Source organism: Mauremys mutica, chromosome 7 (genome assembly GCF_020497125.1).
Source record: "Mauremys mutica isolate MM-2020 ecotype Southern chromosome 7, ASM2049712v1, whole genome shotgun sequence".
Classification (NCBI taxonomy): Eukaryota; Metazoa; Chordata; order Testudines; family Geoemydidae; genus Mauremys; species Mauremys mutica.
The window spans coordinates 126,949,014-126,972,798 of NC_059078.1; the positions used below are offsets into that span (position 1 = coordinate 126,949,014).

The 23,785-nt window shown below is 57.7% G+C and overlaps 2 protein-coding genes across 11 annotated transcripts; one reads left to right on the plus strand and one right to left on the minus strand.

Annotated features, from left to right (window-relative positions):
• Positions 1–187: 187 nt before the first annotated feature.
• On the minus strand, positions 188–12,361 carry POLL (DNA polymerase lambda). 9 transcript variants are annotated; one of them, XM_045025665.1, is made up of 9 exons: positions 12,269–12,361; positions 8,733–8,901; positions 8,138–8,432; positions 7,307–7,490; positions 6,053–6,376; positions 5,213–5,386; positions 4,059–4,187; positions 1,182–1,350; positions 188–678 (listed from the first exon to the last, which is right to left on the minus strand). In XM_045025665.1, the coding sequence occupies exons 2-9, from the start codon at positions 8,845–8,847 to the stop codon at positions 314–316; spliced, it is 1,755 nt and encodes a 584-aa protein (XP_044881600.1). In that variant the 5' UTR covers positions 8,848–8,901; positions 12,269–12,361; the 3' UTR covers positions 188–313. The 9 variants fall into 9 exon arrangements, with proteins under 9 accessions (XP_044881600.1, XP_044881602.1, XP_044881601.1 ...); XM_045025667.1 differs by lacking the exon at positions 12,269–12,361 and adding an exon at positions 11,110–11,128; XM_045025666.1 differs by lacking the exon at positions 12,269–12,361 and adding an exon at positions 9,163–9,284.
• DPCD (deleted in primary ciliary dyskinesia homolog (mouse)) lies at positions 12,344–23,376 on the plus strand. 2 transcript variants are annotated; one of them, XM_045025676.1, is made up of 7 exons: positions 12,345–12,444; positions 13,140–13,220; positions 13,924–14,048; positions 14,930–15,063; positions 21,876–21,978; positions 22,366–22,446; positions 23,183–23,376. In XM_045025676.1, exons 1-6 carry the CDS (start codon positions 12,381–12,383, stop codon positions 22,435–22,437), a joined length of 579 nt encoding a protein of 192 aa, XP_044881611.1. In that variant the 5' UTR covers positions 12,345–12,380; the 3' UTR covers positions 22,438–22,446; positions 23,183–23,376. The 2 variants fall into 2 exon arrangements, with proteins under 2 accessions (XP_044881610.1, XP_044881611.1); XM_045025675.1 differs by lacking the exon at positions 22,366–22,446 and having other exon boundaries at positions 12,344–12,444.
• Positions 23,377–23,785: the final 409 nt, after the last annotated feature.

Sequence of the window (23,785 nt, forward strand, 5' to 3'; positions counted from 1 at the left end):
AACTATTGAGCTCCTGGGATCGGAGGTGCCGCCTGCAGGGATGCCAGCAGGCTACTGAACTACATTCCAGAGCTGGTGCTACTCCAGCTCCCAGGCCTGGCTGGACAGTCACAAAGTGCCACTAGCAGCAACAGCAGCCACCGTCCATCGGGGCCAGCTCAGAGCAGCCCGGACGAGAGGAGGAGGAGGAGGAGGAGGAGGAGGAGGAGGAGTGCCCCCCTTCAGTGTCTGACAGGGAACCCCCTACCCCACCAGGGCGCTGGGGCCTGCGGGGTGCCTGGAGGGCAGGAAGGAAAGGGCTGCCCCCCCCCCATCACCAGTCCCGCTCGGTGGGCTCCCGGTAGGGCAGCCCCAGCAGCGTGAAGACGTCCCTCTCGGTGGGCGTGGGCAGGACGAGGCCGGGCCCCACCTTGCGGCCGCCGGGGGCGCGCACCACGGCCGTGTGGAGCGCGTGCTCCGACAGGCTCATGCCCCTGCTCTTGGCCAGCGCTCGCATGGAGCGGTTGAAGTGGGCCGAGCCGGTGAAGTACAGGAGGGCGCAGGCGAACTCGGCGTGGGGCACCACGATGATGTCGAGGCGCCGGTGGCGCCGGCCGGGCCCGGGCAGCCGGCACACGCCCAGGTACTTCTTCTGGCTGCTGCTGTCTTCTTGGCTCACCAGGTCGTCGGTCAGGAAACCTGCCAGAGGAGCAGCGTGAGAGGAGGGGCCGGCCTGTGACCCCACCCTCTTCTCTGGCGCCTGCTGACGCATCCCATAATCCACCGCACGGGTCCCTGGGCACCTCAGCACTGCCTCTGGGTGCAGCGGGAGCACTCGCCAAGCCGCACCATTGCGCCGGCAGCACCAACGCTTGGCCGCCTTTGAACGAGGATCCTGTTGGGAGCCGCCTCCGCCGCAGCACCGACCCAGCAGCTTCCCGAGCGAGTCCATTGAGCCCAGCCTGGCTCAGACAGGGGCCAGGACCAGATGCTGCCAAGGAAGACCCCTGCAGCAGATACTACGGGGCACTCACCCACCCTCCTGACCCCCAAGGCAACAGACCACCCTGGATTCAGCCCTTTAGTGCCTGATCCACAGGCAGGACAAGTGCCACGCGCCGGCGGCTCGCCCTGACACAAACCCCTTCGCCTCCCATCGCGGCACGCGCCAGCCAGCCGCCCGGCTGCAAGCCCCCACGTACCGCTCCGCCGGAGGCTGTCAAGCAGCTTGCCGAAGACGCCGCGGTGAGACTGCCCGTCAGGGTGGGTAACCAGGACGTCCACGTCGCCGCAGGTGGCCTTCCCCCGTCGGTACGAGCCGCACGCCACACACACCAGCCCGGGGTTCAGGGACCGGGCTGCTTCTCGCACCTTGGGGAAGAGTCGGGATCAGCACTCGCCTCCTAATGCCCTGGGAGCCCCCACACAAACAGCACCACCTGCTGGCCAAAGCCCGGGGCCTGCACCTAACCTGTAAAAGGCACCCGCGCCGTGCAGCACAGACACTCAGCTCCTCAGAGGCCGCCGGCCTCCACACCGGGCCATTGAGGGAGCTGCCGTGTAGATGGACCCAAAAACGGCCGAGAAACCCTGGCCTGCAGTCCCGGGGCGGCCGCAGTGAGTCTGAGTTTGTGCTGCCAACCCCTCTGAGGGGGCCTGGGCCGGAGCAGAGCTCCTGCCGGAGCTCAGCAGCAGGCTGCCCAGAGAGTGGGGAAGCAAAGGCAGGGTCCAGGTGATGGGGACCCCATAAGCCTACAGATAATTGGGGGAGCGGCAGCAGCCTTTCAGCTCGGCTTCCACCCGTTGCCCCGTGGCTGGCTGGCTCTGCTCCTGCAGGTCTGCACTGAACCAAAGCTCTGGAGAGCGGGCAGAGCTCAGCAGCAGCTCGCAGGCGGCCGGCTGGAGAAGCAGCCCCAGCCCCAGCCCCAGCCCCAGCCCCAGCCCCAGCCCCCGCGATAAACGACCAGGCCCAGAAACAGGCCAAAGGCCGGAACGTCCAGCGGGGCTTCTCACCAAACTGCTGCGCCGTGGGTGTAGCTTTAAGGCACCTCCCACCCCAGGCCCGCTAGCCATGTGCACAGCCCAGCCCCCACCTAGCAGGGCTCCAGAAGAATGGGTCTGACATGGCAAAACCAGGCAGTCTAATGATATTGACACGTTTGCCATTAAAGTGCCACTTATGTACATCCACGCACAGGTAGCTAGAGGGCCTCCCATCCCAAGGGATCCCAGAGAGCCTTACGAAGCAGATTGCTTTGCCTGTGAACTGAAATGCAGCCACCTCTGGGGTGGAACCCGGCAGCTATTCCGCAGGGGCAATGCGAGCCAGCCAGTTCTGATGGCTTCATTCCCGAAATGCTGGAGTGGTGCGAAGGGCTAGTCCGGTGCCAATCACACTGACAGCCACAAATCACCCCAACCCAGCTCTTCCCTCTGCCCCAGCTCAGAGACAATCCCAGCCTGGCCAGGACACAATGGCAGGGAAAGCAGGCTGGGGCTCGAAGCGGGGTGTCAATCTCAACTGTCCCGAGTCAGTCTCCAGGATCATCCTTCATTAGGGAGAGAGAAACCCATTAACCTTTGCCCCAGAGGTGCTCTGAGAAGCCAGGCAGCTTTTCTCATGCAGATCAACCCCTCCCCTGCTCCCTTTCTTGCCTCAAATGAAGATTTCTAGAGAACTACAAGCCCCGGCTGGAGTCTGAAAGCTCCTCAGATCTTGGTGTGAGAGGCAGCCCGGACGGTGGCTAATCCCGTCATTCTCCTGTCTGTCTCCTGGGGGCCAGACCCCAGGTGGGGGGGAGACTTGTAATCCCCTCAAACCAACAATAGCCCCACCCCTCCTCCCTAAGGGCCAACGCTACACCCGAGCGGGCTCGGGAAAGAGGCGGCTGGCTCCTGAAATCGCTCTAATCCCGCAGTGGGGATGGCAGCGCCGGCAGGGGCGTATTCTTCGCGGCCAGACCCCGTGGCCGAGTGACAGCGTTGCACTGGCCGCTGCTTCCATGGTGATCACAGAGCAGGAGGGAGCAATGACAGAGAGAGCCCTCCCCCAGCTCTCTGCTAGCGCAGGGGCAGAGGGGGAATTCAGGGCACCCCCAGGCTGAGCCAGCGTCCAGGCGGCAAGGGCGAGGCAAGGCCCTGATGCAGAGTAACGTTCTGGGGGGTCGGCGAGGGGCAGATCCAGCCCGTTTCCCCTCACATGGGGACTTTTCATCCAATGCTGCTGCCCCCGGCCTGATGACCAGCAATGGCTGCCCCCGCTGAGGCACTGCCAGAATCCTTTGCAGAAGAAGCACCACGGAGTGGGCACCATGGTTTGCGTGGCTCAGGAGGACCTGGGTTCCGTGGGAGATCAGCGACAGGGAACAGGCGCTGGGACTATTCCCAGTCCTGGAGGGTAACGTGCAAACTGCCCCGTTCGTAAGTTACAGGAAGGATCAGTGCCAGGGACACACACCCGGCCCTGTTCACTAGCTCTCACCCCTCCTGCCATCCTAGGTTACCAGCGCCAAGGATTTCAACCACAGAGATCCCTTTGAATCACAAACCCAGTACCCATAGCCCAGGGCTGCTGCCATCTAAACCACCATGGCAGGGAACGTTCCCAGCTCCCAGTGCTCCACGGAGGAAAACCAGACTCCAGCTGGCCTGTGCTCAGCACCAGGCAGAACCCAGCCCCGCGGCAAATCGGAAAGCCTGAGGCATGACACTGAACTGCTCTGTGGCCCAGGTCTGCATCTGCACTAAGCCGGGAAGAGGGGGGTGGGGAATCCTCGGGGCGGGGGGCCAGGCACTTTGAGATCCTCAGACGGAAGTCAGTTAACAACTCGGCCCTTGGAGCTCCTCCGAGCAGGGCAGGGTATCTGCTGCAGGAAACGTCCTGGCCTTTGCTGGACACACAAAATGAACTTCTCGCAGACGTTTGTCTTTTTATTTTCATTGCTGCCCCTGCACCTTCGCCCGGCTTGGGACCCAGAGTCCCAGCTCTGCTTGGGGACAGGCTGGGAACCTCCCGAGAGAGCGTGGGAACCTTTGGGGGTCAGCCCCCTGCCTGCGATTCCCTGGGCTGGGCTACTTACAGTCTGTTCTATTTCTGCAGCCTCCTCTCGTGGCATACGCGCCAGGAAGTCTTCGTAGTGCTTCAACCCTACGGCCTGCTGGCTGGTCAGAGGAGCCTTGGTGCGGATATCGTCCAGGGTCCGGAAGCCCTGCCCCAGAGCACATGGAGACATTCAGACAGGGGGGATCACTGCAGGGACTTCGCTCCTCCAGTGCCCCACCACGGGTCTGGGGGGCGTCACGGCTCAGGCGACCAAAGCTGCTGGGCCCAGACCTTACCCAGGGAAGCGGCTCCCCCTGCCCATGGGGACTCCAGTGCTCACAGGACCGTTAGGCATGCGGCTTGGACGTCACGACGACGTCCGCACAGCATCGCCACAGGCCTGCCTGGGATGTGGGTGCCAGTCTAGCATCCAGATCAGGCCTGTTTGATTCCAACATGAAACGCCCCAGGCAGCCTCTCGCAGGCCTCGCCTAGGTTCCAGACCTCTCCCCCCCAACAAAACATTCACAGGGCAGCCAAGCCACAGAACTGACGGCTCCCCACAGCTGTCCCGTAAAGCCTCATCGCTCCCACCCCTCCCCACACACCGACTTTGGGACCTGCCCTGCTGGCCAGCAAATCCGGGCTCTGGCAAACCAGCCTGGAGTGGTGAATTTCAAGCCCACAAGCCCTTCCCCGAGAGCGTCCTGCCATCAGCCCCGGCTTTTATAACGGGGGGCTCCTGCTTGGGCACCTCCTACGAGCTCAGCTGTGGCAGTACAGCCTAGGGAGAGGGGTCTCTCACACACGCAGCCCAACACCTTCAACCCACTGGAGACAGCCAGGCAGCCAGTGCAGTTCACAGAGCCTGAAGTCAAGTGCTCCCAGCCAGAGACACTGCTTAGCACGCAGGCTGCTGCACTCTGCACCCAGTGCCGCTTGGACGGGGTTTAGGCAGCAGCCGTGGGCTTAGGGCGTTTCGAGGGGCTGATCTTGGGGTGACAGAGAAAAGAGGGGAATCCTCTGCTTGCGAAGAGACAGTTCTGAGCAGCCATGCTAAACCCCTGCCAGCTGAGCACCGTGGGCAGAGGAACAGCAGGAGGGAGTGTCTGCTCAGGCCCGACAGGCCTGCTCTGCTCACGGTGTCTGAGCGCGCACACACTCCATTGGGAAGGGGACAATGACAATGACCTGTTGGTACCACAGCTGGGCTGTCTTGGCTCCCGCTCCCCAGATGTTGGAGAAGGCCTCCAGCACGGCCACGCTCTCGCTGATGTGGTCCAGCTTCCGCAGGTGGCCGCTCTCCAAGATCTCCAGGATCTTCTCTGCCATCCCCTTCCCGATCCCAGGAATCTTGCAGGCTTCCTAAAGGGAAACGCACAGGAGCAGCTGGCTAACAGGCAGGCTACTGAGCTGCCCCAGGGCTCAGAGACGGGAAAGCCCAGGGGGCTGGTTCTGAGCCAGGTTAGCACTCGAGCAGTGGGGGACAGCACCGGAACAGCAGGGCATGGGCCCTGCACACCTCTCGGCCACTTTCCGGCAGGCTGACTAATTGTCACGGCGTGGACACAGTGTAACCGTATAACATCGATCAGACACATTGGCAGCCGCGAATGTAGCAATTGCGTCAGCGCCTCAGACATGCATCCTGCTCTGCCACTGGCCAGTAGCTGAGGCTTCAGCAGAAGGAGAAAGGCCCTTCCCTGCGCTGCTGCTAACTGAATGAGGCGGGAAGGAAATGACTCCAGAGCTGGGCCTGCAGAAGCTCAAGGCTCCAGTCCCCTTGCTATCTGCTTACTCCAGCTAGAAGACTCAAACATACCACTCATGCTCAACGGATCTATTCAGGCTGACTGAACTGCTCACATCCACAGCCTCCCATGGCAGGGACCAACTCCAGGGAACTGCACGTCTGGAGAGAGGACCAGGCAGCCTTGTGATTAAGGCCCAGGCCTGGAGTTAGGACTGGTCCCTATTCCCAGCTCTCCTGCCGATTTCCCCCAGCTCACAGGATAGTGGGTTTCTGGTTACCTGGTAAGAGGTGACTGCTTTGTGGTAGCTCTTGAGTGCATTGATGGCTTTGGAGTAGCCCAGAGCCCTCCACTTGTCCCCCTGGACGGTGTAGGCTTTTCCCAGCACTTCCAGCTTCTCTGTGATGTGCCAGTTGTGATTCTCTTTCTTGCTGTCAGAGGACTGAGCACAAACCCACTTGCCAGCAGCTGGGGGCACTGTGGCACAGCTGCCACTGGACGGCCCCGATGAGGTGTCTGGGCAACGGCCTGAAATTAGTGCTTCCAGGTCTCCCTGGGTGACGTTGGTCTCTTCCCCTTCGCTGCCTTCATCACCAGAGACCCTCTTCAGGGAGAGACAGAAAAACAGCAATGAAATAATGCCCGTCTCTCTCAAACACTTCCTTGGCACTGGCGCCAGCGTGCGCTGAAGTGCTGTTACAGCAGTGGGAAGTGGCTGTGTTCTCTAAGGATCCATGGCTGTGTATACACCTAGCTCACACCTAAAGCAAAGGGGAAAGCAGCAGCTGCATAGCAGGGGAGTGATTTGTGCAGAGAGTGTAAAGGGCTTTGGAAGTGAGTAGGATGCAAGGGGTTCCACAGACATGAGATAATAGCAGCAATGGAATGGCTTTTATGCTCTACAGGATGCAGCCACTAGAGGGTGACATTGTCACCTAATCAGAGCTGACACTCCAGTCAGCAGAGGGCAGCGGTACTGCACAGATGCACATGGTGGGTATTCATGCAAAAACCGGGGTTACTGAAGTATTATGGTTGCACAGTTAAAAAGTCGGGCAATGTAAAAGTTAGTGTTCAGAAATCATCCACCAGCTGCGTTGCACTTCCTGGCTATTTCATGCCATGCAGCGTGGTAGAGTTGACACTGCTGTTGGAACATTAAGTGACAAAAAAGCCAGGGAGTGGGAAAACGTAAACTGCCACCCCAATATTTCACTAACACCGTTTTTTGCATTTTATTCCCTAGAAGAAAAAAAAAAGAATGAAGCCTGGAGCTCAGAGTTGGCTCAAAGGCTTGTAAGTTCTTTAAAGTTCTTCAAAAAGGCTTGTAACTTCACTAGCCACACGTGAATGCCCAGCGCACATCCCCTCAAGTGCACACTTGTAGCCTTAGTCAGCTCATTGTGTTAAATCAAAAACATTGTTTCCAAACCTCGGAAAGGTTGGCTGGGGTAGAAACTGACACTCACTAGCCTTGCTAGGCTAGCACGAGCCAACAGAGCAGCCTGCAGCCTGTGTTTGGGGTGACACTGACCTGGGTTTGAAGGCTTTGCTCCCGGGCTGGGCCCTGGGGCAATACGGCTCCTGTCTGTGCTTCAGCCTTCAGCTCCAGCGCTTCCTTCCCTGGCACGGGTTGGACAGTCTCACTGCCCAAGAGCTGCTGTTCCCCCTTTTGCAGATCCCCCTCCTCCAGGTACCTGCCAGGGGCCAACATGGAGCTGAGCCGATTCACACGCAAGGAACACGAAGACTTCTCAGCCCAAACCCCAGGCTGGGAAATCCTCTCTCTTGTTTGGGGACGGGGCAAAGCGCTAGTGTTAGCTTTGCTCGGCCAAACTATAGCTTCATTGCTCTGGCTATGCCCGGCTCCCTCACACCTCACTGACCTGCCACGTCTACCCCTTGCTAGTCCAGCCCTGGGCTCCTCCTACACAGCTCTGCGGATACGCCTCAGGCCTCACCTGCAGCCCCCCACTAGTCCATTCCCGGTCCGTTCTTGGGCTTAACTGCCAACCTGCTCTCTGCTTTCCATCTGCAATACGCAGGAAATGGTATTTAATTGTTAATTGTTATATTAGAAACATGCCCTTGTTATCACTAATGAATTGGGAACGTGTCTAGCCATTAGAGCAGGTGACTGAGAACCAGGATTCTTGGATTCTAATCCCAGCTGTGCTATGGACTCACTGTGTCACCTTGGCACTCTGTGCCTCAGTTTCCCCATCTGTGACATGAGAATGATATTGACCCCACCAGCAAGGGGGGTGCGAGGCATCATGGATGAAAGGTCTCTGGGTAAAAGGTCAAGATCTCAGCCCAGTTCAGGCAGGGGCAGAGCTGCTGCGGGGGGTGGGGGGCTGAATACCTGTCTGGGATGAAGATGCTGTACCCAGTGGTATCCAGCAGCTTCTGCTCTCTAATGCATAAGCTCAGCCAGGCTGCCTTCACCAGCTGGATCCCCGGGGGAAGCCTCGCCAGTCTCAGGAGGCGAAAGGCCCGGTCGCAGTCCATGTCTTCCGCCACTATGACGTGCGTCACCTCTGAGGAGAGCTGGCTGCGGACGCGACCCCCCTTCTGGGCAATCTGCTTGTGAAAGATCTCTGCCCTGGCCCGCCCGATGCCCGCTGGCAGCACGTAGGCTGTGATCGGCTTCAGCCACTCTACAAAGAGGAGGCACATGGGAACAGCTTCCCAAACCGAACAGGTTACACGCCTTGCACGGCATTACTGGGACTGCCAGAAGTGCCTGGCCCCAGGACGACAGAGACCACGGGGTGCCCTGGCTTGATGCACAGAGTTGCCTAGCCACAGCCCCCTCTTTACCACCACCACCCCCCATATCAGCATTGCTTGGCACCAAATGACCTGATAGTATTTCAGGAAAAATCTCACCCTACATCTGCAGTTAATAAACAGGGACATGAGTCTGACAGACTGTGTGGAATGGGTGTGGGACGTACCTTCAGTGCTCCCCGTTTCCTCCTCTTTCGGGACCTTTGGAGGGACCTTCCTCTCTGAGTCATCCCTCATCTTCTTCCTCTTTGGAAAGGCTTTGACGATTCCCCTGGGCTCCATGGATTATCACTACAGGGTGTCCCCTCCCTGGGCAGGCAGTTAACGTTCCACTCACTGAATACCAAAGATAAAGACAAGAATTGTTTAGAATGCCACCATGTGGGCAAACGTGTTTCCCTAACTGAGTTCTCAGAAATGGCTGGATTGTTCTTACTGAAACTTTCCAAAAATATTCAGCCTGAGGCAGATACCCGTAAAGGACGATTTCAGCTACAGTTTGGCAAAGTTACAAGCAACTGAAAAGAGGTTCTTATAATGGAACATGTCAGATAACTAACTGCAGGCATCGCTACCTGCTCTGCATATAGTAATCACCTTATAGGCACTTCCCAGGTTAGACCAAGGAACACATTCCTCCAGCACTGAAATGCAGCCACTTCTGGGGTGGGATGTGACAGCTGTTTAACACTCAGACACCATCACTACCTAGGACAGGAAAAGAAGGAGAACCTGGTCTCCCGCTTCAGCTGCAAGTGAAAATTAGCAAGGTATAAAGTAACTAACTGAATTCATATTTGGTCACACCACCAGAGTTAACTCCCCAAAAATCACATCAGCTCTTGCCTCAGGGCAGGGGCTGGACGACACGGCCTTTCCAGCCCCACATTTCTATGCAACTGTGATCTTTAATGACCATCCACAAGTGATCACGGCCTTCGTTTTCATCCCATCCAAAAGCCAGAACCCTCCGGCATCACGGTCCACTAGCACTATGCTGGTGCTTTGATTCTCTGTGGACTCTGAGAGGGTCCAATTCCTGCAGCACCTGGGTTTTGCTTAGCGATCGCTCATCCAGGTACTGAGGCAGCCCTGCCCTGCCCGGCTTGCAAGAGAGAATAAACCCACAGTCAGTCTGGTTCTAACAGGAACACAAGCTAAGTGTCCATACAAGGCCAACACAACCCTGCACTTGGTTTTCAACACTGTAGGGGAAGATTTAACTTAAGAAAGAAAAAGAACCTGTACATTTAAAAAACTCTAATTCATGAAAACATTTCTGTTCCTATGAAGTTTTGTCAGACGTGTCCTTTAAAAAATGACATTCTGGGGCCTGAAGTAAAATCCTCTTGGACTCTTCAGAGATTTCCACCACGTTGCAAACAGACCCAACACCCCAGAGATCGTTATGGGCCAAGAATGCTAGAAGTGGGGTGCTGCACTGATCCCAGATTGGACCGCACCACACCCTAGCCAGGCAATTCAGGGCAAGGAGCAAGGTGCTGTGATTTGGGGCGGGGGGGTAAGGGGGTGCACCAGAGCTCACTGCAGGCATTTCAAAAGCAACCAGCAGGGTGGAGAAAAAAAATCAATTATTTTTAAAAATTTAAAAAAAAATCAGATTTTTGTTGATAAAAGGTTTTTTCCTCAAAAAGCATATCTAAAGATAGTTTGAATTAAGATAGCTCATTATAGTGCAAAGATATCTCATCATGGAATAGGGGTTATAAATTCTAATTCAATAGTATGAGACAATATATTCATGTCATGTTTAAGAAAAGTTTTGTAAATGAGTTCCAATAGTTCACGGATTAGGGACCCAATCTTATGGGGTTTCATGGGCTTCTGTATCAATTATTTAGGTTTATCTTTCTAACTATCCAATGGGACTCAGTGCTCAGTCTAGAAGATACCATCAGAGATGCTTAGTTTTGCAGTTCTCAAACTGTGGATTTGTGTCTCCAGAAGTAACATGCTAGTTAAAAGCAAAAATGTTTTAAAATAAATAAATAATATATAGAGGTGAGAAATAACAGACCTCAACCCTACTGTCCCTCTGCAAATTTGTGTACACAGAGTCAATCCCTTACCTCTCTCTAAAAGTGCAGTTTCAAAAAGGTCAATGAACAGAAGACTGTTGTGGGGCAGAATAGATCTGGACAAGGAGAAGTCTGGAGATAAATGTGAGACGGGAGGGACATATGCCTGATTTGTTAAAATATTATACATTTGCTGTTGAAGAAAAAAATCCAAAATACTTAACGTTGCTGTTTTAGTTAAATAAAACAATTTAACTATTTGGTGATGTTCTCCTCCTAATACAGCATGGCAAGAAAATCCTCCAAATATTAATGATTAACCTGTTGAATTGGAGATAGTTCACCTCCCAATGACTTCATAAATATCTGCTTCAATTACCTTTGGTAAATGAAATAACCAAACAATCATTCATTTTCTGATATAGCTGCAAAACTAATCTGAAAAGTTTTCAAAATAAATCACTTTAAAAACGTATCGTGTGTACCTTCTAAAAATGAAACCTACATCTATCTCGGAGTTGTGAAGAACACGTATTAAGGTTATAACAACCAACAAGAAGGGACTTTTGTGTAGAAAATCATGATTAAATCAAGTCTTCCTGACCAGTGATTTAAATCAAATCCACCCTGGCAACCAGTGATTTGGATGCCTCTGTCTCCGGGTACCAACCCTGAGACCCGCACTCAGCACTGACTGTGGACCAGACCCCTTATGGGGATCTCATGCCAGGGATGGGGGAAGGGAGAAAGGACCCCTGGTACCCCACACTGGGGGGGAGGGACCCCAGCTTGAGAGGGGAGGGGAGAAGGGGCCCCAGCCATGGGGAAGGGGGAGGGGGCCCCATACCCACACTGGGGGGGGGAGAAGGGCCCCCAGCCATGGGGGAGGGGGAGGGGAGAAGGGGCCCCGTACCCCACACTGGGGGGGAAGGGCCCCCAGCCATGGGGGAGGGGGCCCCGTACCCCACACTGGGGGGGGAGAAGGGCCCCCAGCCATGGGGGAGGGGGAGGGGGTGGGGGCCCCATACCCACACTGGGGGGGAGAAGGGCCCCCAGCCATGGGGGAGGGGGAGGGGAGAAGGGGCCCCGTACCCCACACTGGGGGGGAAGGGCCCCCAGCCATGGGGGAGGGGGAGGGAAGGGGCCCCGTACCCCACACTGGGGGGGAAGGGCCCCCAGCCATGGGGGAGGGGGAGGGGAGAAGGGGCCCCGTACCCCACACTGGGGGGGAAGGGCCCCCAGCCATGGGGGAGGGGGAGGGGAGAAGGGGCCCCGTACCCCACACTGGGGGGGAAGGGCCCCCAGCCATGGGGGAGGGGGAGGGGAGAAGGGGCCCCGTACCCCACACTGGGGGGGAAGGGCCCCCAGCCATGGGGGAGGGGGAGGGGGCCCCATACCCACACTGGGGGGGGAGAAGGGCCCCCAGCCATGGGGGAGGGGGAGGGGGCCCCGTACCCCACACTGGGGGGGGAGAAGGGCCCCCAGCCATGGGGGGGGAGGGGGCCCCGTACCCCACACTGGGGGGAGGGGAGCCCCCAGCCATGGGGGAGGGGGAGGGGCCCCCGTACCCCACACTGGGGGGAGGGGAGAAGGGGCCCCAGCCATGGGGGAGGCCGGAGGCCGGAGACCCCCGCGAAGGAAGCAGCCCCTCCCCCGCCACTTACTGCTCGGGCGGGCCCGGCGGAGCAGCCTGGGAGGGGGCGGGGCCTCGCGCGCCCAGCGCTTCCGGGTCCGGCGGAAGTGCGGCGGTTGCCATGGCGACGCGGCCTAGCCGCCATGGCGGGGCCGAGCTGGCTGGAGCGGCTGCGCAGGGCCCGCAAGAGCGCGCTGCTGCAAGACGGTACCGGGGGGCTCGGGCCGGGCGGGACCTGGAGCCACGGACACGCGGGGCGGCGGGGGCAGGGCCCAGCCCCCCCCCAGCCCGTCCCGACACGCGGGGGGCTCGGGGCTGGGGCCAGGCCCATGGGGGAGGGGCCGGGATGATGGGGGAGGGGCCGGGGTGATGGGGAAGGGGCTGGGGGAGGTGAAGGGGGAGGGGCCGGCCGGGGTCAGGGCACGTGGGGGAGGGGCCGGGGTGATGGGGAAGGGGCTGGGGTCAGGGCATGTGGGGGAGGGGCCGGGTGAGGGCACGTGGGGGAGGGGCCGGGGTGATGGGGAAGGGGCTGGGGTCAGGGCACGTGGGGGAGGGGCCGGGTGAGGGCACGTGGGGGAGGGGCTGGGGTGATGGGGAAGGGGCTGGGGTCAGGGCACGTGGGGGTGAGATGATGGGGGAGGGGCCGGAGATGATGGGGGAGGAGAAGGGGGAGGGGCTGGGATGATGGGGGAGGGGCCGGGCCGGGGTCAGGGCACGTGGGGGAGGGGCCGGGTGAGGGCACGTGGGGGAGGGGCTGGGGTGATGGGGAAGGGGCTGGGGTCAGGGCACGTGGGGGTGAGATGATGGGGGAGGGGCCGGAGATGATGGGGGAGGGGCTGGGGGAGGAGAAGGGGGAGGGGCTGTCCCTGGGTCTGGCCTCACCTTGCCCCTGTTGTGTGTAGGGAAGAGGAAGGTCCATTACCTGTTTGAGGACGGGCTGGAGATGGCTGAGGAGTACGACCTGAAGACCAGCCAGCTGCTGGGTAAGTGAGAGGTTCCCTGGCCTGGCCCCGGAGTTTCCGTTAGTAACGACTCCCCCCCCAGCCTGGCGCAGCAGGAACACGGCGCCAGACGGGCGGTTGGCCAGGATGCAGCCTTTCCCCCGGCCTGCTGCAGCGTCAGTTCCGCCAGTGGTTACCCGCCTGCAACGCCCAGGGAGGGCAGCAGGGCCAGCCTGGCTGTGAATGCGATCGGAACTGGGCCCAGGCAGCTCTGAGCTCCATGCCACCGTGGGGAACATCTCACCCAAACGGCAGCGCTGCTGCCATAAGGAATTCAGCGTGGCAGAATGGCATTGCCATTTGCATTGGCCAAGGGTGCAGGGTAGGAACACGTACCCTGGTGAAAAGTGCCACAAGGGCTTCAGTTGCCTCAGATGGTCAAGCTTTTGGTTTTGTCTCCCTCCAGAGTCAGCCTCTGCAGCGAACGTAGAGTATTGATTCAGTACTATCTCAGAAAGAAGAGCTCCTGCAGCTGAGTCACTGACACCACTTGCTGAGTTCAGCTGCATGAGGAGCAGCAGGCAGTCATCTGCCCTTTGGGGGAAAGGGCCGTGGTGGTCATGGGGATGAGACCCCATCAAACCCCTAGTCTGACGCAGCCAAGGCTCTGCCTGAGGGTTTGCTGGGATTTTTCACCAAAGAGCAGCTTAAAGAAAAGGGGTGATCTTTCTTCTTTCCTCCACAGCTAGAAAGTGGCGAGAGAAGACTGCTCTGGGGAGCTCCAGCAAGTGGCAGGTTGAGGTGGGAGAGCCGACCAGCCACACTGCGGGAGCGCTGGAATCCGAGCTCATCAAGGAAAGCAGCTCCAATGTACGTGAGGGGGTCCTGCTCACAGCAGTAACTAGACAAGCTGCAACCACTGAGCGGCTGCGGTTCTGGCTTAGCTCCTTGGACTTGCTGCCAGGGTAGAACACTGCACTCTAGGGCCACGCCTCAGCTGTGTTAGGACTCAGCTCTTTGGCATCCAGAAGGCAGGGGACTGGGGAGAAAAGGGAAGGCCTTGCCGTCTCCAAGGGACTTGGAGGTTTCCTAAGTAGAGGAATCTCCTTTCTTGCGCTGCTGGCTGCCTCAGTTGTCTGTCCTCCATGAAGCAGCTTGAAAGGGCACCTGGAAATTCCAGTGAGCGTGAAGCACTGAGAGGGTGACAGCTCCAGTGCCTGCTGTTTATATGTCACACATGCAGTGCTTTATGCCGGTTGGCCAATCCTCCCAGGAGGGGTGGGGGGTCAGACTTTGTCTCCATTCTACAGCTGAGGAAATGGCGGCCCACAGACAGGCCCAGGGCAGCACAAGTTAGTGGCAAAGCCAGAACTAGACTCCAGCAGTTGTGGATTTGTAGCCCAGGTTGCTGCTGTCGCCCTTCCCATGAGGAAGGGCAGTGGGTAGTTCCTGGAGAGCCTGAGGCCGGATTTCCTTGTATCAATGGCAGCAGAAGTCTCCCTGGCCCGCCTACTCATGGGAGAGTGATCGAGAGGAAACTACCCTCATGGGCCCTGCTCAGCAAAAGTGCAGGTGCTGCAATGGGAACAGGGAGAGAGAGTGCAGGAAGCTCCCTGGGGGCCTCAGCACAGGCTCCGTATTCAGACTGGAGCACCTGTCTGCCACTCCTGGCCCCAGTCAGTAACCTTAGCACGTAACCTCGGGAGCCCGCCCCAGCTCTGTCCCATCGGCCATGTCTGTGTTTGCTGTAGCCCATCTTCGTGAGGAGAGACACTCAGACCAGTTTCCAGTGGCGCATCCGGAACCTGCCCTACCCCAAAGAGGTCTACAGTGTCTCCGTGGAGAAGGAGCAGCGCTGCTGTGTCGTCCGTACCACCAACAAGAAGTCAGTAAGCACAGCACTGCCTTCACCGAAACCGCCTTGCTTGTTTGGGTGGGAGCGGGCTAGAGCCAGAGGGGGACTAGGTGATCAGACCGGGGAGATGTTCTCTCCAACCTCAGGCAGGAGGAGAGTGGGGTGGCCTGATCCATTTCTTGGGTGATTTATACACATGGCTTTGCAGATCCCCTCATCCTCACCACTAGTCAACTCTTGGGCTCCCCAAACAGTTCTGCTGCACCTCAGTCCTGTCCTGCAGCACCCTCCAGTATTCAGGCCTGGGCCCCGCAAAATACCATAGGCAGTGGTTCCTCCTTTCCTCTTCCCTACAGTGGAGCCATCCTCCCAACCCCCTTAATGCACCTCAGATATAACCTAGTCAGACAGTTCACTGATATCTGTTCTGAGGCCAGCCTGCATGGGGAGGAGGGGCATTATACCTTGGGAAGTGCAATGCCTCGTGCCCCAGTGTGGTGAAGCAAACTGCAGCGTGTGTCTGATGGATGGAGCCAGTCCTCGCCCAGCGCAGCTCTCCCTGCCCTGGGGGGGAAGGCCCTCTGGGGGCACGGCAAGGACCACTGACCCATCCCACTGCCTCACACTGACTGAGCGCTGCCCAAGGAAGGGCTTCCTCTACCCTGCCCATCCTCTAACAAACCCTCTGGTGACCAGGAGATAGAATCTAGAGCTGGGGAAGATCCAGAACCCCTCCCAGCCAGCTCCCTGCTGCTTGCAATTCTCCCCAGTTCAGTAGCCTCTTGAGCTGTCAGTAACCTGGGGCTTGCTCCCTCCGATGTAAAATAGGCCCTGTTCCTGGATACAGCCCCATAACTTGACATTGAGACGCTAATCAAATTCATCAGTCAGGGTACCTGAAGCCGCAGGAGGAGACTGTACTCAAAGACCATTGTAACTACCCAGATTGGGGGTGGGGACGTAGCCAGCTGCAGAAAGGTGCCTCAGTTACCCCAAAACAAGTCAACTTTCTGATCGAGCAGTAGAGACTGCAACCAATGGCGAAGCCAGCCCGGATCTGCTATGGGTAGGGAGGAGCTGTCAGAATAAAAGGAAGCTTAGGTCTGTCCACACGGCAGGGGGCAGTGAGCCCCCAGCCCGGGTAGATAGACTCACATGCCCTTGGCTTGAGCTCGCACAGGGTGGATGTTGCAGCGGGGGCTCTCAAGCCCATTCGAGCCCCTGGCTCTGAGCAGGGGTGGCTAGCCCAAGTATCCCCTGGAGCCCCAGCGTTCACACTGCTGGTTCTAGCCTGCTGGCGCAAGTGTCTCCTCCATGTAGACATACCCCTTGAGACCTGCGGCAGCCCCTGGCTTGTTAAATAGAACTCCCTGCTATATAACGACACGGTGCTTTGTGCACCGAATGAGAGCGGCTCTGCCCAAAAGCATTTGCAGTCTGGGTTCAGACACGGGCCTGCAGCCCTGGGGACAGAGGAGGAGAGTTCAGACAATGGGGAAGGAGGGATGTGAATGAAACTTCTCTTTCCCTCCATGTGCGAAAGGGCCTACGTGCAAATCGGGGACATTCCAGGGGTTGCTTAGCAGGAGCTGGAGGCAGCTGCTTTGTTCTGCTCTTCTCCATCTTCGAACAATGTCGCTGTAGCCAGAGAGAAATGAGTTTACTGGGGAGAAACCCACTCTGGAATTGCCCTGCTTAGCACCCAAGCTGTTCTCGTCCAGCTCCTCGCAACTGGCTGTAGGTGGCGCTGTTGCCAAATGACTGTTCCTTTCTCTCCCGAGCCGCCGCTTGCCTGCGCCAAAGCCCAGAGAACAAGTGGGAGCAGTGCCCCCCGCAGTCACCGAGAGGGGGCACAGGGGGATGCACTAGGAACGGGCCCTGGCCACTCCTCAGCACTGACTAACCACACGCTCGGCAGGATGGGGGTAGAGGTGCCGTTGTTCCCAAGGAAGTGCTGGACATGTGGGGTTCTCAGCCTGGGGAGGTGCAGGCTGAATCCACACAGCTGGGACTGGAGAGGGAAGAGAGGCCAGTTACTCAGACAGAACCGTGTCTCGGGGATGAACCTCATACACAGCCAGGCTCATCCTTTCCCCCAGGGCTCAACATCACGCAGCTCAGGTTTGTTCCACCTGCTCAGCGCACTGAGCAGGGTTCAGGCGGCTGCCTCCCACGCCCTCCATGTGTTTGGTTGTCGAGGGGTTTCTATGCAGACGTGGCAACCCTTCCTTTTGCCTCTGGAGAGCTGTTTGCGTGACAAGAATGGCAACATTTCGGCTGCAGCCAACCTGGGATGGGGCATAGAGTTTTGCACATGCGTGTACATTTGCCATTTTCACCTTGAAGCTCGTTCACCAGCTGGAAGGTGGGGAGAGGGCGGGCAGACAGGGACATTCACGGATGCTCAGGAGAGTGAGTGGTTGTGCACAGGAGTACTGAAGTGCCAGGCCATTTCATTAAGCTGGAGGGAAGGATACTCACTGACTGGGCAGCGTTAGATGACTGCTGCTAGGACCTAGAAGCATTTTTATCAGAACCTCTCCCATCAGTCACCTAACTAGTAGCCTTGGAGGTGAAATTGGCCGTGTCCGACTTCTTCTTATTTAGGGTTTGAGCTGGCTCCCCTTCAAATCAATGGGTGTTCTTCCCTTCGCTGGCAGTGTGCTCGGTGCTGTACAATAGAACACCAGAGTTACGAACTGACCGGTCAGCCACACAGCTCACTTGGAACTGGCAGTATGCAATCTGGCAGCAGCAGGGACAAAAAAAAAAGAAAGGCAAATACAGTGCAGTACAGTGTTAAACATAAAATACTAAAAAAAATAAAGGGAAAGCAGAATTGTTTTCCTGCTTTGTAAAGTTTCAAAGCTGTATTAAGTCAATGTTCAGTTGTAAACTTTTGAAAGAACCACCAGAACTTTTTGTTCAGAGTTGCGAACGTTTCAGTTATGGACAACCTCCATTCCCAAGATGTTCGTAACTCTGAGTTTCTACTGGACAATCACAGGGCCTGGCTTTGCAAGAGGCTGAACACGTTTAGTACTCACTGTTTTCAATGGCACTCAGAGGTCCCCTGGCTCTGGCAGGATCACAAGCCTGTGGAGGACAGTGTACTAGCAAAGATAACGGGCTATGCTCCAGGCAGCACATGTTCTGAAAGGTGACTTTTCCTCCCACAGCAGGGAGAGTCAGCAGAGACTCCATTCAAGCCAGTATGGTAAAGCTAGTGAGAGATCAGAATCACACCCCAAGCCAATACAGACCAAGTACATCCCTGGGGCAGGGCCTGGACTGTTTGTGTTTTGTGTGCGGGTTATTGTGGCAGCGTGTTAAGGAGGGAGCTGGAAGTTGTTAGCCTGCAGATGGAACTTCAGGTCGCTCAGAAAGGGCTTTCGTTGAAAACTGCCACGTTACCTCAATGACAAGTACCTTGGCCATGTCTGAGGAACCTTGCTATGGAAATAAAGTTATAAGGATCTGAAAATTGCTCTCCTTAAAGGACCGTCACCTCCACTGACCATGCTGCAACCTGAGTGGGATCAGCCAGGAGCTTTACAGCTGTCCGGTTTGGGCTTTGGTTTTTAAATGAGTTTTCATTTGTTTCCTGCTGACTCTACCGCAAGTTTGTGCAGGGAGGAGCTCGGAGAAGTAGTTCTGGAAGTAGCAGCAGCTGAAGCATGTTATGGAGCAGGCTAATGTCCCTTGTGGACAATTCAGATAGATCACTTGGTCCTAGGCCCCTGGTGCCCGATTCTGTCCATAGCCAGTGGGAGCTCCATCACTGACTTCATTACGAAGGATCATGCCCCCTACAGGTGACAGGTGCGTTGGGCACAGTGCCTTAGATAGATGAATTCTGGATCCAGACCCTACTTGACTAGTAATAAGCAGACATTGGTAAAGGAAATGAATCCACAGGTGGTTAATGCACCATCACAGGAGAGAAATTAACCATCCCACAGCACTTCGCATGTCAGTTAACTCCTTACCCAGGGGGACAGAGCAGTTCAACGGGGAGAGGTTCTGACTGGGAAGCAGTCGCAACTGAATGTCTGGACTCTGGCGCTAAGTCCTCAGTTACTACATTGCAGTAAAGGGTTTTGTAAATAGAATTCTCTCTTCAAGTAAACCCATTTCAAACAAGACTAGCAATGAACACAACCTCTGCCAGCATCTAGCCAAGGAGCGGCCCGAGAGTGCAGTTCCGACCTCTGCCACAAGGGGAGAGCCAAGGGCAGAGAATCCCAGTCGCCCGAGCAGGGCTAACAAATCCATTTGCTGGTCTCTGAGCAAGAGCCAGATTCCCAAGGCAAGGGGAGCTGGTGGCTTCCGCCCAGTCGCTCCCATTCCCTCTGGCCACGGGGAAGGCTGCTCAAGTGGGATTTGCCTAAAACCTCTTGCTGTAAAATAAATCCATTAGAGTAACTTCTGAAAACAAAACCGCAAAGCCACCTCCTCCGCGCCCGTCGAACCTGATTCAATTCTTGAAGCCAGAGGTAGCGGTAATGTTACAAGGAGGAGGGGGATGGCCAGGCAGATCTGGTTTCCTTTGATCTTGTCACAGATTTGAGTTTGAGGCCAGTCAAAGCCATTCTTCTCCCCTGCTCCTTAGTCCTGGGGCAGCAGAAGGCTGGTGTTTCCATTGATGGCTCCCGAGCCCTTTCAAACAGTGGGTTTTTCTGTGTACCGCGGTTTTTGTCTAAGCGGTAACACTTCCTTGCCATGTCTTTGTGTTCATCTAATCTCTGCTGTTTAACCTTTGACACTTCCATTATTATCCATGTCTGCCACCTTTCCCAAATACCGACAGCAGCGACAACACAGAGTGGTTTGAGCCCTGCGGTAACAAACCGCTTGCATTCCTCCTGAGCGGGAGCCATTTGCCCTTTGTGTGTGTTTTCACCGGGGCTTGGAAAATAAACTAGCTGCACTTGGGGCAGAGGCAGAGAGACGCTGGGCTTCATGCAAAGGCAGCTTAATGGAGGCGAATCCCTCATGCTCTGACAGCAGGAAATAAACCCTTTTCCGGTCACTTTGGGGCACCTTGGGGCCAGAAACGTGTCGGTTTCACAGACCAGTGGGGCTGCAGGCCTTGGTGGAGGATGAAAGCCTGAAACCTCAACAAGGGCCGGAGGGGGGATGGAACCATCTCCATGGAGGGTGTCAGCCCCCAGAGGGAGAGGATGGCTCAGCGGCAGCCAGCAGGCCGCCAGGGGCAGGGGCTTGTGCTTAAAGCCCCAGCAGTGGGAGCCAGCAGAGTGGGGTTCCCGGCCAGACTGGGTCAGACCAAAGATCCATCTAGCCCAGTATCCTGTCTTCCCACAGCAGCCAATGCCCGGTGCCCCAGAGGAAACGAACAGAGCAGGGGACCATCGGGTGATCCAGCCCATCACCCATGGGGCTCTCTGTGCCTTACCTCAGGCAGGAAAATCAGGCGACAAGGGCTTATTAGGCCATGTGCACCTCCCTCCCTGGAGTAGTCTCTGCTCCTGCACGCAGCAGAAAGCTCCCCAGACTGCGCCGTGAAGCTGTTCTTGGTTCTGGCTGCCCAGCCGAGTGAGGCAACAGAGGCGGCTGCTGCCCCTTTCTCCACACCCCATGCTGGCCCAGACGCCCTCAGCTGGAACGCAGGGTAGCAGCAATGGCAGCGGGAGGTGGGACGACACGGAAAGGTGTCAAGAAGCAGGCTGCCGATAGGCCCATTCTGTAGGGGGCCAGCGTGATCACCCCTGGAATCCTGTGTCCCAGGCGCGGCACCACGTCACCAGAGAGCTTGACAGAGTCAGGGCAGTTCCGAGAAGAACAGTAGAAACGACTGGGGGACCGGACAGCTCGATTCAAACAACTGAACGTTTATGGCTCCCGGAAGAGACGGCCAAGCAGTGGAGATGCTGCTACAACTGTTTCAAGAAGAGAGGAATGATTTCGGATGGGCCCAGGGGGAGAACTAGGCGGGATGAGATCGGGTGAATAAAGGGGCGAGTAGCAAGGAGACCCTGCTGAGCCACCAGAGCGGACACCTGAATAGTTCCCCAGGGGATGAGAGCTCCAGCCGTGGGGACATTTAAAGCCAGATGTGACCAAGTACTTGACTGTGTTGGAAGGCACAAGCCTGCACTGAGCCCCAGGTGATGGGCTGGTTGGGACCCAAGGAGCTTTTCATTCGGATTTCTGTGGCTCTGATTACAGGTCCTGAAGCAAGTCCCTCCCTGGGCCTGGAGAGAGCAGCAGACGCCGGTACCAGCTAGTAACACTGCACTTGCCTCTTCCCTTGGGAGCGCCGCTGTCCCCTCTGCGCCGAGCGGAGCCCGGAGGAAGCCGGAGGCTGTCCTGTGTGCACCTTGCCAGGCCAGCAGCACTCCACCTCGGAGCCCTTGTGCTGCGACAGTGGGAAGCCCAAGGCCCTGCCACGTCGGCCCCTCGTCCTCAATCTGCTCAGACGCTCGGGCCAGATTTGGAGAAGCCAGTTTCTGAGACACGCTTGGCTCAAAGGATGCAGCCATGGCATCACCTCGCCTCTCGCTATGAAACCATGGAATTGCACAAGCAGCTAGAGCTGACGGCAGGGCTCCTTTCGCATCCCTCCATTTCTGGGTTCCCCACAGCAGACACCTGGGGTCGGATTTGCAGAAGTGCAGAGCACCTGCAGCAGGGGCTGGGCCCTGAGCTCCTCACCACAGATCGGTGGCCACTAGTGAAAGTTTGGCCCGAGGGAGGTGCAGGCAGGGCTCTGGCTGAGGGGGGTGGGAGCAGACAGGCCCGCCGAAGGGTGGCGTTAGCCTGGCAGAGTCACCTCGCTGGTGTGCAGGACAGAATTTCAGTCTCTCCCCTCTCTTGTGCAGGTATTACAAGAAGTTCCCCATTCCTGACATGGACAGATACCAGCTTCCCCTGGACGCGGCTGCCCTGAGCTTCACTTACGCCAATGCCACCCTCATCATCACGGTGAGATTCCAGCCCGCGCGGGAATACGCGGCCCTGAGCTTCCCAGCCTCCGTTTCACAGCTCGGGAAAGGGAGGCCGAGAGAAGAGATTTGCCCGTGGTCCCAGAGCTGACCTGCCCGATGGCTACTCGTACGGTATCTGGGGGAGCCAGTGTCCGCCCATTGCCAGGCAGCCCTGGGGCGCAGGGACGTGCTCTCGGCCCAGAGAAGCTCACAGTCTGAATAGCGCAAGGTGTGACAGAAGGGCCTTCTCCAGTGCTGCCCCCGAGGCCTGGAACTCGCCCCCTCTCCTTGGTCAGAGCCCCGCCCCCAGCTCACTTTCCCTGGGAGGCCCACGCGTGTTACCCCAGGTGCAGGGCTGCTCTGCTAAGCTGAGTCTCGCACACAGGCTCAGCCAGTGCTGGGGGCAGGGGAGGATGTGCCAGCTCTGCAGGGAGACACCTCTGTGCGCAGACAATAGGAGCTCAAGGTACTCACCAGCTGGGGGGGGGGGGGCGCATGGCTGCTTGCAGCCATCAGAGGCAAACCGGTCACCTCAGAGCTGCAGCTCCTTGTCTGTCCCCAAGGGAAACGGCCAGCGACCAGCAACGGCTGCTGGGAAAGGATCCTGGTCCAGAGGGAACTGGAGGCAGCGTTCAGGGCCCTCTGCTGCTCCAGAAGAACTAGGCCAGCTCTGGTCCGACCCGCCTGCCGCAGGCTAGGGCATTTCCCCGCCGAGCGCTGCAGCCAGCTCCTTAGGCTGTACCTGACGAGGGAGCTCCCAGAGAGACGCTGGCCATGGGCTGGGGTCTCCAGCTCCCTGCCCTCCAGCACCAACCCAAAATCTATTACAAACCCCAGTCAAGAATTCAGCATGAAACTTGCCAGGGCTCTCCTGCTCCGCTGCTTTGCGCTGCGCAAGGAGGGTCCTTCCCCATGGCCCGGGCGGTACCTGCTTGGGGGAGAAGGGGGAGCTGCAGGGCTCTCGAGGTCAACCTGGCACCTTCTGCCTGTGCTCTAAACCCATCCCAAATCCTGGCCAATGGTCCCTAGCCAGGGTGCTGCCCCCGTGCCCCAGAGGGCACCAGTCGGATACAGGCAGGCGGCAAAGGAGGCACATTTCACATTGCTTCCCGCCTGGATCCATGCTGCCTGGCAGGGAAGCTGCTGGCCATGCAGTGCCGGTCGGAACGGGAGCCCTGAGCGGCCGTGTCTCTTCCCTGCAGTACCGGAAGCCCCAGGAGATCCTGGCTGCGGAGGAAGAGCTGCAGAAGGAGCTGCAGAAGATCAAGGCCGCTAACGATGGGGACGGGGAGTGCAAGACCCAGTAGGCGATGGCTGCGGTGGGGGTTGGGGTTCTCCTGGCAGAACCGCGCACTATTTATTTTGCTTTTTTCTAGTAAAATGATTCCCACGGGGAGGTTTCTTGGTTTGTGAGAATCGGCCACACCGCACTCGGGTCTGGGGACACCAACCTCAGGGCTGCTTCCTCTCCCCACTCGCACGGCTAGCGCAGCTACGCAATCCCCACGGCAGCGTGGGCTGCCACGGGGGGGAGGGGGGGAATGATGCTTCCTCCTCCCCCGGGAGCAGAAGCTCCGAGCTCCCACTGAACGCTGCGGAGGGAGGAACGTCCTCCGCTATTCCTAGATGGCTCACAGCAGCGCTGACCCAAAGCAGTCAGGGGGTTGGGATTAGACCCCTAGGTTTGTACCAGGAAGACCAGGCTTCGCAGGGGCTCCCCTGCCTGGTTGTGTCGGAGGAGCTCCCGTCATTCCAGGGCATCTTTGGCTGTCTCCCCGTTGCCCTGGCTGTGAGGGGCTGGTGCC